General features: G+C 43.1%; 1 protein-coding gene across 1 annotated transcript in view; it reads left to right on the top strand.

The window, feature by feature from the left end:
* KIAA2012 (KIAA2012 ortholog) overlaps positions 1-13865 on the top strand; it is a 141877-nt gene that overhangs the window by 64671 nt on the left and 63341 nt on the right. The window contains exon 13 of the mRNA XM_011974481.1: positions 7892-7968. Within this exon, the coding sequence (XP_011829871.1) occupies positions 7892-7968 (77 nt within the window). The remainder of the gene's footprint in view (positions 1-7891; positions 7969-13865) is intronic.

The raw sequence follows: 13865 nt of genomic DNA, 5'->3' as shown, positions 1-13865 counted from the left end.
ACTCTATTGCCCAGGCTGGAGTGCATGGCACAATCTTGGCTCACTGCAACCTCCATCTACCAGGTTCAAGTGATTTTCATGCCTCAGCCTCTCTAGTAGGTGGGATTACAGGCGCATGCCACCATAACCAGCTAATTTTTGTAATTTTAGTAGAGATAGGGTTTCACCATGTTGGCCAGGCTGGTCTCGAACTCCTGACCTCAGGTGATCCACCTGCCTAAGCCTCCTAAAGTGCTGGGATTACAGGCATGAGCCTAGAGTTTTCACAATTTTTTGTTTTCTTTGTGATCATTTCATTTTAATTAATATTTTCAGGTAAAAGTGATAGGATTCTAAAAGGATTGTGTAGATAGTAGACTTCTTTGGGTATTTGTGGACATGAAGGTTGATTTCAGCTATTTGAAATGACCTCAAATATCAGGGAACTGGCATGGTGTGGTGGTTCATGACTGTAATCTCAACACTTTGGGAGGCCAAGGTGGGAGGATTACTTGAGGCTAGGATTCAAGACCACCCTGGCCAACATAGCAAGACCCTGTCTCTAAAAAAATTAAAATTAAAAATAAATAAAACATCAGGGACACACACAATTGGTCATTTTACAGAGGCATGGAGTCAAATCATTGATATTGCAAGGCTGGGAGGCAGAAGACTATTACTAAGCTAGTGAGTGAGCCTAGCCAGCCTCGCAGCACTCACACATCTTATACTGTGGTCTATAATTCATTATAACATCTGCAATAGCTCTTGTGCAGTTACTTTTCAACAGAAGAACATTGATTTCTTTATATATACATATATACACACACATGCATTTTTAATGGCCCTAAAAAAAAGCTGACTGCTGGGACTCGTGATGGAAGTAAAAGAAAGTGAAATGGTCTAACAATGTGATGGTTCTCTGCCAAAAAAATAGTTTAATAAATCACACTAAGCCTTTATTTATAGTCTCATTAACAGTCTGAAGAACTCTCTCTCTTTTTTCAATTCTTCTTTAGTTTTATTACCAATAGATACACACTAGGGGTATTCACAAATCTAAGGATTCTTAAAATTCTCAGGATGTGTCCTTCCCAAGTAGCCAGGATCTGCTGTTCACTTAATGCATGATATGCACGAGGGATCAGGACCTTGCCCAAGTAGTGAAGTAATACTTAGCACAATGCATTTTAAAGCAGGTATAGATCTTAGGATTTTGTGTGTGAGTTATATTTCTCAACCTATATTAAAGTTTAGAAGATTAAATTTTCTTCTGTCAGAGTGATCAAAAAATAATAACTTTCATTAACTAGTAATTTATAAATAGTATTTTCTGTTTAATCACCCTTCAGACATTTGTGTTGTCTTCTCATCACAACTATAAAGAAGCATAAGGCCGGTCGCGGTGGCTCACACCTGTAATCCCAGCACTTTGGGAGGCTGAGGCAAGTGGATCACTTGAGGTCAGGAGTTCGAGACCAGGTTGGCCAACATGATGAAACCCCGTCTCTACTAAAAATACAAAAATTAGCCAGGCATGGTGGCAGGTGCCTGTAGTCCCAGCTACTCTGGGGGCTCAGGCAGGAGAATCACTTGAACCCAGGAGGCAGAGGTTGCAGTGAGTCGAGATCGTACCACTGCACTCCAGCCTGGACAACAGAGCGAGACTCCATCTCAAAAAAATAAAATATAAAAAAACAAAGAAAGAAGTTTTTTTGTGGCTTTTCTTAAGGATGTTTCCCACCTAGTTTCTCTCTTGCTCCTTTCATACATCTCTCTGTGGCCTAAGGATTTTGCTACTGTCTTGGTTTCCCCATAATCCCTCCTTTGAAAGTTAATGTAAACACCAGAATCAGACTGTGTTCAACAGAAAGAATCTGTGAGTATGTTTTTTTGTTTGTTTATTTTGAGACGGAGTCTGGCTCTCGTTGTCCAGGCTGAAGTGCAATGGCACAATCTCGGCTCACTACAACCTCTATCTCCCTGGTTCAAGCCATTCTCCTGCCTCAACCTCCCAGGTAGTTGGGATTACAGGCGCATACCACCACACCTGGCTAATTTTTTGTATTTTTAATAGAGATGGGGTTTCACCATGTTGGCCAGGCTGGTCTCAAACTCCTGAGCCCAAGTGATGTTCCTGCCTCGGCCTCCCAAAGTGCTGGGATTACAGGCGTGAGCCACTGAGCCCAGTCTGCGTGTTTTACAAAGCAGAAAGATATTGCTCATTCATTCATTCAACAAACACTAATTGTCCATCTACTAGTGACAAATACTATGGTAGGCACAAAAATACAGTTGAGAGACCATGTCCATGCCTTAAAGTAGTCCACAGCAGTGGAATGTGTTGAGAGCTATGAATGAGTTCAGACTGACTCAGCCTGGAGGTTGAGAAGGCTTTTGGAAGAAGAGGACACTTAAGCAGAGTTTCTAAGGATGTATGTGGGAACTAGCCGAGTGGTAAAGAAAGGATGCTGTAGGAGAAAGGACAATATAAATGTGAGAGAGCATGGCAGCATGGAGAAACTGAGGCAACTTGTAATGACTGTACCCCAGGGTACACGCAGGGGAAGGAGTGATGAAAAATACACCTTGAGAAGGAGGCAGAAGCCAGATCATGAAGGGCCATAGAAAGCAGCTAAGAGGCCGGGCGTGGTGGCTCACACCTGTAATCCCGGCACTTTGGGAGGCCGAGGCAGGCAGATCACCTGAGGTCAGGAGTTTGAGACCAGCCTGACCAACATGGAGAAACCCCATCTCTACTAAAAATACAGAATTAGCCAGGCATGGTGGTGCGTGCCTGTAATCTCAGCTACTTGGGAGGCTGAGGCAGGAGAATCGCTTGAACCCGGGAGGCGGAGCTTGCAGTGAGCCGAGATCATGCCATTGCACTCCAGCCTGGGCAACAAGAGCGAGACTCCATCTCAAAAAATTTTTTTTAATTGAAAGCAGCTGAGGAATTCACGCCAATGGCGGTAGGGCTCTGCTTACATAGGAATTGGCATCACCAGATTTTTATTTTATAGAAATGACTCCCAGCTATGTAGAGAATGGATTGGAGGAGATAAGACTAGAGACTGGGACCCCAGATATCTTTATTTGTTTGAGAGCAAGTGACCACAAATAATATTTTCTGGCCAGGTGCAGTAGCTCACACCTATAATCCCAGCACTTTGGGAGACCAAGGCGGGCAGATCACCTGAGGTCAGGAATTTAAGACCAGCCTGGCCAACATGGCAAAACCCCATCTCTACTGAAAATACAAAAATTAACCAGGCGTGGTGGCGCATGCCTATAATCCCAGCTACTCGGGAGGCTGAAGCAGGGAGAATTGCTTGAACCTGAGGTTACAGTGAGCCAAGGTTGTGCCACTGCACTCCAGCCTGGGTAACAGAGCGAGACTTCTCTAAAAAAAAAAAAAAACAAATATATATATATATGTGTGTGTGTGTGTATATATATTTTTTTTTTCTGGAGAACAGAGACCACCACGTGAATGACATTTGCTGGCTGTTTTGTATGCAATTCCACCTTCAGCCTTTTTTTTGAATTCCTTTCCTCCACACAGTCTTCCACCATAGATATCCTTACGAATCCTGTGATGTCTCTTGATTGGAGGGTTTCTCATGTGTTTGACATTTTGTTGTTATGCATCTCGAATTTAAATTCAGTCCTCTAGCTAGGCTTTCATTCTGGGCTTGGTAAACTGCCATGTGCCTTTAGACCTTTCCATAAAAAATAATTTATGAATTTTTGAGAGAGATTGGTGTTCCCAAAGCTAAAGCCAGACCCTTGAGACTTATCTAGCCTTAATCTAAAAAGATATAAGTAAAAGGACTGTTATCCCAAATTGGAAGAAAAATATTGCCCTTGCATTTACTGGGCACTTCCGTATTTAAATTCAGACTGACTCATATTTTCTAGCTCTGTCTACTTGACTCCCTAGTTAGAGCTCCCAGGGGGATGTCTTTCGCCTGGAGACTTATTCAGGCTTCCAGCAACTATTCCCTACACCCATCTCACCCTCCTCCTCATTCAGGAAGATTTAAAGTGAAAATGTGTAGCATAAACAAGGTCTTAAATCTCGTCCCAAGAATTTGATAATGACAATACCAAAAGGCCATCTTGGGTCTTGGTCCCCTGCATTAAACAAGCAGACTCAAAATTTATTGTAACACTACAAACACTCTATAGGTCATAGGTGTCTTGAGTCACATCATATAAAATAAAGTATTTTTAGATATTCTTAAGGAAAGGTCAGCAGGACCAAAATTATCCTTCCTTTTATGGTTAAGTTTATACTAGGGAGAATTTTTTTTAATAATCTGGAATTTGCGTTTGCATTTTCCATTTATGATCAAAAAAACACAGTCCCCATGAAGGGACTGACGCTGACTTTCAGGCCTTCTCCCATTGATTCCTGCTGGGGCCAGCAAGTCCCTGTGCAAAGCTATGAGAAGGCAAAGGTGCTTTCTGAGACCTGTTTGGCAATGGATATATCCCTTCCATGGTAATGAAACACTGCAAGTTATGGGGTATGTTCCATGACAGCATGTTAGCCATCAAAGGGTGCTCTTGCCTCAGAAATGATATACATAGACAAACGCCTTAAACAGATTTAAAGAAGCTCCTGCCAGCACATCCAACAGCTACTGCCCTTGTAACCACTGCATATTTGGAAAGTTTGGACCCTACAGGTGTGATATTCTTTCCCAAACCCTGACATATATCTAGGAAGGAGCCAGGTGGCCCACCTGGCCTAATAAGGTGACTCTTTGGAGTTGATCTCTATTTTGACACCAGATGGGGCCCACAAGAGTGTCCCATACCAAGGCAAATATGCATCCTGAAACAATGAGAATAAATATGACTATATTTCTTTCTTTCTTTTTTTTTCTTTTTTTTTTTCTTTTTTTTTTTTTTGAGACAGAGTTTCACTCTTGTTGCCCAGGCTGGAGTGCAATGGCGCGATCTTAGCTCACTGCAACCTCCGCCTCCTGGGTTCAAGTGATTCTCCTGCCTCAGCCTCCCAGGTAGCTGGGATTACAGGTGCCCGCCACCACACCTGGCTAATGTTTGTATTTTTAGTAGAGACAGGGTTTCACCATGTTGGCCAGGCTAGTCTCAAACTCCTGATATCAAGTGATCTGCCCGCCTTGGCCTCCCAAAGTGCTGGGATTACAGGCGTGAGCCACCATGCCCAGCCAACTATGTTTCATTTTTATTGAAAACAACAAACAATGACTTGGGAATTAAACATAGCCAATGCAGATTTAAATAGAAGGAAATGTTAAGGAGCCATATTCCATGCTAGAATCAGATGCCCTTTCCTGCTTTTCAAGTTTTGAGTGTTTGGTGAAGGATTCCATGATTTGAGGAAGGCAGAACAGGCTTGGGATGAGACCCCCATCTAATAAGGGTCATCTCTAAAACTGCCCAATTATCTGGTGAGAATGCTATCTCCTCACTAAAAGCCTGTGGTTAGATTAATGCTAGCATTTGAAAATCTGCTAAGGCCTGATGGTGGGCAGCCAAGGAAGGAATGTGTTTTCTGTTTATCTCTTTAGTGGCAGAAATGTTCATCACAGAAAGACTGTGAACTCCCAGTTTCAGGCGTGCCTGGAAGTTGTGCAGCCTATAGTCTGTGTAGCCTGTATAGACTGTAAAAACTGGAATGTGCACACCAGTTTCTGAACGACAAAAAAGAACCAGGCCTTCGTTTGCAGCCAATTACCTGGGTTGGTCGATGGGTTAATCAGTTTCTTTGACTTGATAACAGGGGTAGATCTTGTCACATTGTTCTGAAAGGAGGTTTTACCACCCCCGCTGTTCTATCTCCCAGGAATGCAGTTTGAGTTGTGTCTCCTCCTTGACAGCTTGGACCTCAGTAAATTACCAAGGTCTTGACCCAAAAGATGGAGAAGTCCTAAGTGATTTTTCAGTCTCCTATCTAAAAATGTGTTTACATTTCTTGAACTCTGGCTGACTGATTCATTCTCCTGGTGTTGCAAGAACTTTCCTTATGCATTAGAATTTATAAGTTTCATTTCTAAGAGGCCCATGAATCCTTCCAAGCCACAGTGTAGTGAACCTCATCACAACACAATTCTGCTGGGCTGGATTTGTCCCGAGGGTGGATCATGGCCAAGCAGCTGTGATGTGGCAAGCGCGTTCAGGCTAACGGGAGGCAGTGTGATGTGGAGGGGAAAGTGCAAGACGCTAAGTCAGGACATTTGGGTTCCGGGTTCTGGTCTTGTGTTATTTCAAGGTGTGCCCTTGAGCCAACTGAATGAAAATGCTTTCAGGGCCTCAGTTTCCCCCAGGCTGATTTAAATTTTAAAAAAAAAATTTTTTTGAGACAGAGTCTCACTCTGTCACCTAGGCTGGAGTGCAGTGGTAAATCTCGGCTCACTGCAACCTCCATCTCCCGAGTTCAAGTGATTCTTGTATCTCAGCCTCCTGAGTAGCTGGGATTACAGGCACGCATCACCACACCCTGCTAAGAAATGTTTTAAATCTGTGCAAAAGTCATTTTCAAAAACAGAAGCAGCTAGCTGAGAAACAACAGAAAAGGGAAGGTCAGCCCACAAAGAATGAGTAGAGGCTTAAGGTCAAAAAGACAAAGATACAGAGTGACATATGGCCATTGGCTCCTAAAAGAGCTACTTATGAGTACCAAGTATGGAAAGAACTTTTTGTTGGACATTGATCCCACAGAAGAGACTAAAACCTATGTCAGTAGAGCCATGTGCTTAGCTAAATCTGTTCCTCAAATAAACATTCCTTTAGAATATTAAAATTACTTTTTTTTTTTTTCAGACGGAGTCTCGCTCTGTCACCCAGGCTGGAGTGCAGTTGCGTGATCTTGGCTCACTGCAACCTCTGCCTCTCAGGTTCAAGCGATTCTCCTGTCTCAGCCTCTGGAGTAGCTGCAACTACAGGCGCCCACCACCACGCCCAGCTAATTTTTGTATTTTTAGTAGAGATGGGGTTTCGCCTTGTTGGCCAGGCTGGTCTCAAACTCCTGGCCTCAAGCAATCCACCCACCTTGGCCTCCCAAAGTGCTGGGATTACGAGCATGAGCCACTGCACCCGACCAAATTTACTTTCTTAGGGGAAAAAAAGAAAAGCAAAATAAAACCTATCCTTTTGCACCATGGAGTTTTGGGGTCGGGCAGTCTTGGAGGGAAATCCTTACTCAAAACCTCACTAGTGGTACAACTTTGAGTGGGTTACTATACTTTTTGCACCTCCGCTGCCACACCTATAGAGAACATTGATAACGACAGCATGAAGGGGAGTCATGGGCATCACACGACAGCCCCTGCTGGTGTCCAAGTGGTGCCTGCTTCCCAGCTGGCTCCAAGGTTTCTGTGGTTTCCGTTAGTCCCCTCCCTCCAGCCCCGCTTTGGCGTTTGCCTTTGTTTGATTCTTGTTTCCACCTTTCCTCTTGCCCCTCCACATTATAAGGAAAAAAGGAAGCCTCTGATCTCTCTATTTGGAAGTTTGCAGAAGTCTTTTCCTACTTCAGTGAAGTGCAGTCATACAAAATTTATACTCAACAGCATCAGCAGATTTTTTTCCATCAATATTTCCTTTTTAATTTCAGCTTTATCTGAATTTTAATAGCATAAAGAATTTACTTTTGTTCTTTTAAAGAGCAACCAAAACAAGAATAATATGTATTTGAATATAAAGTCTTAACACTATGTTTAACATGGTGTTTAGACTATGCCTATAGAGGTTACAGGTGTTATTTGGTGAGTAAATTATGAATGCCATGGGTGTATATGTGCTTATAATCTTACATGCATATGAACTAGGTGTGTGTGTGTGTGTGTATGGTATATATAAAAAGTCATGAAATCCAGATCTGACCACCTTGATATTTTTTCCTCTTTGATTTTCACTATAGCAAACACTGAACCTAGAGCCAACCTTCACATGAATCTTTATGAAACCTCACCATTGACCCAAACAACAGAGAAGCAGGTACAGTATTGACTCTGAATGAGGATGACACTGGGAGTCACAACTCGGGTTCTTGTCTCAGCTTGCTGTGTGGCCCTAGGTGAGACACTTTACCTCTCTGGGCCTCATTTGCCTAATCAGTAAAATGAGACAAGTAGACTATGAAATCACAGAGGTTCCTTTACTCTTAGACTTGGAATATCTTAACTCAACTTGGACTGTATTGTTTGGCTCTTTACGTATGTAAATAAGCTGAATAGGCCTTTCCCTGACTTCTGCGAAGTCAGAAAGGGAATAAGGGAACACAGAAAGGTGACATCCAATGAGGCAGTAGGCACTAATTTTCATTCGTAATAGAGATAAATATTGGCAATTAAGAAAAAAAAAGTGCAAAGGTAATCGTGAAGAAAGGAGGATGGTGGTTCATCTAGATATATTAAGAATTTCTATTAGTGGACTGGTCACAGTGGGCTCATGCTTGTAATCCTAGCACTTTGCGAGGCGCAGGCGGGCAGATCACCTGAGGTCAGGAGTTCGAGACTGGCCTGGCCAATGTGGTGAAACCCTGTCTCTACTAAAAATACAAAAATTAGCCATGTGGTGGCATGCACCTGTGGTCCCAGTTACTTGGGAGGCTGAGACAGGAAAATCGCTTGAACCTAGGAGGTGGAGGTTGCAGCAAGCTGAGATCATGCTGCAGCCAGAATCCAGAGTGAGAGAGCGAGACCCTGTCTCAGGAAAAAAAAAAAAAGAGTATCTGTTAGTGGTTCAAGGACATATGTTCACAAATATTTAAATTTGTTCCTTCCTTGGAAGCTTTGAAGCTGGAACTGTCTTCAAATTATCTCTAGAGAGACAACTCAAGGAAATTCCTAGAACTGAATCCAGGGCCTTGGAGAACCTGAGGCAGAGGCAGCACACGCAGCTGCAGGGGACTCGCAGGTCTCACCCTGCTGTGTGACACCTCTAGGCCATGATCTTGATTTCTCCATTCTGTCCACCTTCCTTCCTGCCACAGCCTGGCTTTCTATTCTTCCCCAGCACTCATTATGCATAATGATAATAGAAATGGGATTGCTTTCATCTGTGTGCCCGAGCTGGGCTCTGAGGAACTCTCTGTGACAACCCTAGGCCTGGGTCAGGTCTCCACTGAGGTGAAACGCAACTGAGCAACTCCTCCTGCTGCCAAGGAGCTGCTGAACCAACATTTGCATTTTTTAAATGCCCACTTTGCAGACATCCCATTTAAGGGAACTAGAGACAGAGTTTTTTGAAAGAGTATGTGACTAAGGAAAACATAATATGGTGTATTTTGATAATTCTGCAACCCAAAGGCCATGCAAAGGCCTCACATACCCTAAACACACCCCAAATTCACACAGCCCCACGGTTCTGTTCCAAAAGATCTACTATCACCTGCAATGAAAGAGAGGCTCGGGCGGGCGTGGAGGTTCACGCCTGTAATCCCAGCACTTTGTGAGGCCAAGGTGGACGGATCACAAGGTCAGGAGTTCAAGACCAGCCTGGCCAACATGGTGAAACCCAGTTTCTACTAAAAATACAAAAATTAGCTGGGTATGGTGGCACACCTCTGTAATCCCAGCCACTTGGGAGGCTGAGGCAGGAGAATCACTTGAACGCAGGAGACGGAGGTTGCAGTGAGTCGAGATCACACCATTGCACTCCAGCCTAGGCGACAGGGCAAGACTCCGTCTCAAAAAAAAAAAAAAAAGAAAGAGGGGCTCAACCATGTCTAATTAAATCCTAGGCTGAATTATTAACTTTGCAGTCAGAAGAAGGAATACCAGAGCGAGGGGTCTTAAACTTTCATCCCAGTTTCCCCTGTGAGGCTGTGGAAAGTTAGCTCACTGAGAAGCCCACGCGCCTGCCTCCTTTGTGAAACAGCGGGGTGGCTCCCACCAGGAGCGACTTGTCCAAGTCGCAGTAGTCCCAGTTCCTTTAGAAGCAGCCCTGGAAAGAAAGGGCATCTGAGGAGAAGTCTAGGGAGCCCCACCAGCCCCAAACACAGAGAAAACAGGGTGGGAGGGAGGTAGGGGTATCTTCCTGGCCTCCTGCACCCCCGCTTACTTCTCAAGGCTAATGGCCTCTTATTAGATTAATCACTGACTTTAGTTTTAACTACTTCCTCAGCCTACTCCATGGCAATGACTAATTTCATGTTTATTATAAAGCATCTGGAACACATTTAGGACAAATTTCTGTCCAGCTGATTTCAGTTCCCTACATTGATGGGCCACTGGCAATCCAGGGGATTCCTTCCCTTGTGGCCTTTCCCCACGAAGCAGAGGACATCACAATACTGATCTTAGCAGCACCATTCCTTTCCATCAGTTCCCCCACTGACTCCCCCTTCCCTCCCTTCCTTGGGATCTGACCCTATTAGGGGTTCAGTGACATGAAAGACTTGTACTTTTATCACAGTGCTAGCTGAGAGAGGGGAAGACTTGCCAAAGGTGGATATTCTGGTATTACCACCCTCTAATGAGAAGTCGCAGGCCTAGATTTAGAAAACAATCTCTGGCGTGTGGGTTGGGGAGAAAGCCACAGGGTGCTCTGCAGAGGCTGGGGTGACAGCGTTCCCTGGGCTGGAGGCTTCTGCAGAGGCCCTACCGCTGCGATGCGAGAGCCTTCACCTTGGCTCCTCGGAGGCTGTCGGCACTGTAATGGGAGCAGAAAGGGTTAGGCTCCTTCCTCCAACACACGATGAGGATGGCAAATGGTGGGAATGGCTCCCAAGGCACCTCTTCCACACCTGACCTGAGGAGCGGGGCCTCGGCAGCGAATCCATCAAAAGAAACGAGAGTAGCAACTGATACCAGCAAGTTCCTAGGAGTTAGAAGAGGGGGTGAGGTGGTGGGGGCGGGGGTAAGAAAACTACAAGGGGAAATGTGGAGATGAAAAGAGAGCAATGAAAAAAGAAAAAGGAGACAAGCAGACATGTTTCAACTCCAAGCTCCCATTTCCTCTTTCAAATGAACTGCTTCCCCACTGTGAACAGAATCAAGTATTTATGAAGGCATTTTTTGCATATTAATAGCTGCATATGGAGCATCGCCAGAGCTGCAGTCCTAAAGGTACGGTGCCCTTTTTTAATGCAGGTCTTTCAAACTCCTCACAGAATTTGGTATTCTCCTTCAGATTTATTTTCATTTCTGCCTCGTGGCTCCTCCTAAGGCCCTTCATTTGATTAAGGGAAATTAGTTCCTGGGATACTTTCAGAGACAGAGTATTGCTCTTACCTCGGTGGGCCGCTGACATCAATCGCTGGAGAAGCTTTTCCTTTCCCCCAAGGCCTCTCTGTGTAGAGGCCGCAGGTTGGGTTAGGTGACCGGCACCTAAAAAGAGTATTACAATTACAAATGAAAATTTTGGGAGGAAATATTAACATAGCTAGACAGTGGTAGGAGAAAGTAAAACTAGAAAAAAAAGTAAAATAATTTCATTAACTTTACCATCTATACTCAGTAAAGATTACCTGCAATTTTAAAAGAAAATCATTGAGAACCATGATAAAAATAAGCAAAAGACAGAAACAATTCATATCCAAAAAGGAGTAACAGAAAATAAATATGAAAAAAATCATTCATCTTGATTAGCAATTTAAATGTATATTGAGGCAAACTATAAGTACCATCTTATATCTGAGATTTGTGCCTTCTCTTACTCTTTTTAAATGGTAACACCCAGGGCTGCCAGGGTTTTAAAATTGGTATACTTATACACTTCTGGTGGAACACAGTTTTGATTCAATCCCTTCGTAAAGCAAAATGGCAATATAACTCATGAAACATGAAAAATATGAAATATCCATTGATTATGTATTTCTGACTTCCGGGAATTTATCCTAAGGAAATAATTCAACAGAAAAAAAAAAAAGTCATTGAAGATGTCCATTGCAGCATTATCTGTAACAGAGAAAATCTGGAAACAGTCTAAGAGTGTAACATCAGAGAAATGATTTTGGGGAGATTTAGAATCTTGTAGCCTCCAGCCGCATGACTCCTAAACCATAATTTCTAATTTTGTGGCTAATTTGTTAGTCCTGCGAAGGCAGTCTGGTTCACAGGTAGGAAGGGGGTTTGTTTTGGGAAAGGGCTGTTATCATCTTTGTTTCAAAGCTAAACTGTAAACTAAGTTCCTGCCAAAGTTAGTTCGGCCTACACCAGGAATGAGCAAGGGCAACCTGGAGGTTAGAATCAAGATGGAGTTGGTTAGGTCAGATCTCTTCCACTGCCTCAGTTATAATTTGGCAATGGCAGTTTCACCCTCGGTGAAGGGTTTAATTCAAGCATTAAAAAAGGATGATTGTTCATACTAGAAACTGAGGTTTAACACTAATGTTTAACACAGGCAACATCATTGACATTTTGGACCAGGTAGTCTTTATTTTGGACCAGGTAGTCTTTGTTTTGGGGAACTTTCCCGTTGATTGCAGGATGTTAAGCAGTATCCCTGGCCACTGCCTACTAGATGCCAGTAGCACAACCCTCCCCGGTTGTGACAATCAAAATGTTTCCAGACCCTGCTAAATGCCTGCTGGGGAGCAAAATCACCTCCAGTTGAGAACCACTGATTTAACTTTTTTTTTTTTCTTTTTGAGATAGTATCTCGCTCTGTTGCCCAGGCCAGAGTGCAATGGCGCAATCTCGGTTTACTGCAACCTCCACCTCCCGAGTTCAAGCAATTCTCCTGCCTCAGCCTCCCAAGTAACTGAGATTATAGAATCATGTCACCACTCCCGGCTAATTTTTTTGTATTTTGGTAAAGTTGAGGCTTCACCGTGTTGCCCAGGCTGGTCTAGAACTCCTGAGCTCAGGCAATCCACCCGCCTTGGCCTCCCAAAGTGCTAGGATTACAGGCATGAGCCACCATGCCCGGCCTGATTTAACATTTTAAAAGTGGAAATCAAAATAAGTCCACTATGGCTGCAACTATATAAAAAAAAAAAGTGTCTGTTCGGAAAAGACTTGCAAATAACGCATGAAAAAAGTGCAGTCATGCTAACTTGAAACCGAGGCAGATTCTGTTATTTGTTTTCCTAGGCTTTTTTTTTTTCATTGTTTTGCCTTTTTCCAAATTCTCCCTATAAGAAGGAAAGATGGATCATGAGGCGAGCTGGTTTTATTCAAGTCTAGCATAAAATAATCTCAGGCTCAGAGTATGCAAGTATTCAGCAAGCTAAACAGGGTCAACACCATAGCAGCATTATTTTTTAGCTAATTATCATTGGTTTAAAATATTTAACATTAATCAGGTTTTTATTAGTTTATTGAATAGAGTCATCAGCATTCTCCTTTTAAGGATCTCGATTCCTTTTGGCATTTTATCCCTCTAACGCTAGACTTTGGGGGACAACGAATTCATCTTTCTGAAAAATTGGAATTCAGAGCATAAAACTCTCATCCATCCAGATCCATCTACGTAAGCTTGGGAAAAGAGGGGCGCTGAGCCCACTTGTTTGTAGAGCTGTCAGGGCAGAGGTTGTCAGTAAAGAGTATCAAAGTACAAGCTCAAACCTTAATTAGATTTCCCAAAAATGATTGCATTTCTTTGTTTAAAATAAGAAAGAAAGCATCTCAGCAGTTTTCACATTGTCACTTTTCTCCTTTTGTTTAAACTATTTCCAAGCTAGGGAGAACAAACATCCTTTCTCACATGCCTTATCTTGGGTTTTGTTTTGTTGCTTTGTGGGGCTTAGAACTTTGGTGGTATCCTAAAAATCCTGTTAAATTGGTGTTATATCCCTTTTTTCACTTCTGTTTCAACCTATACTATCTCTTGAGTTCAGGTTTCATAAGTTTACAACAGTATAAATTCATATTTGATCTTATGTATCCTAAGTTTATCTCTTTTGGATTTCAAAGAGTAGCCTGTAATTCTAGCACACTAGGATTTGG

Source organism: Mandrillus leucophaeus, unplaced genomic scaffold (assembly GCF_000951045.1).
Source record: "Mandrillus leucophaeus isolate KB7577 unplaced genomic scaffold, Mleu.le_1.0 Scaffold146, whole genome shotgun sequence".
Lineage (NCBI taxonomy): Eukaryota > Metazoa > Chordata > Mammalia > Primates > Cercopithecidae > Mandrillus > Mandrillus leucophaeus.
The sequence above is the reverse complement of the archived record's forward strand: the minus strand, read 5'-3'. Positions and strand labels throughout refer to the sequence as shown.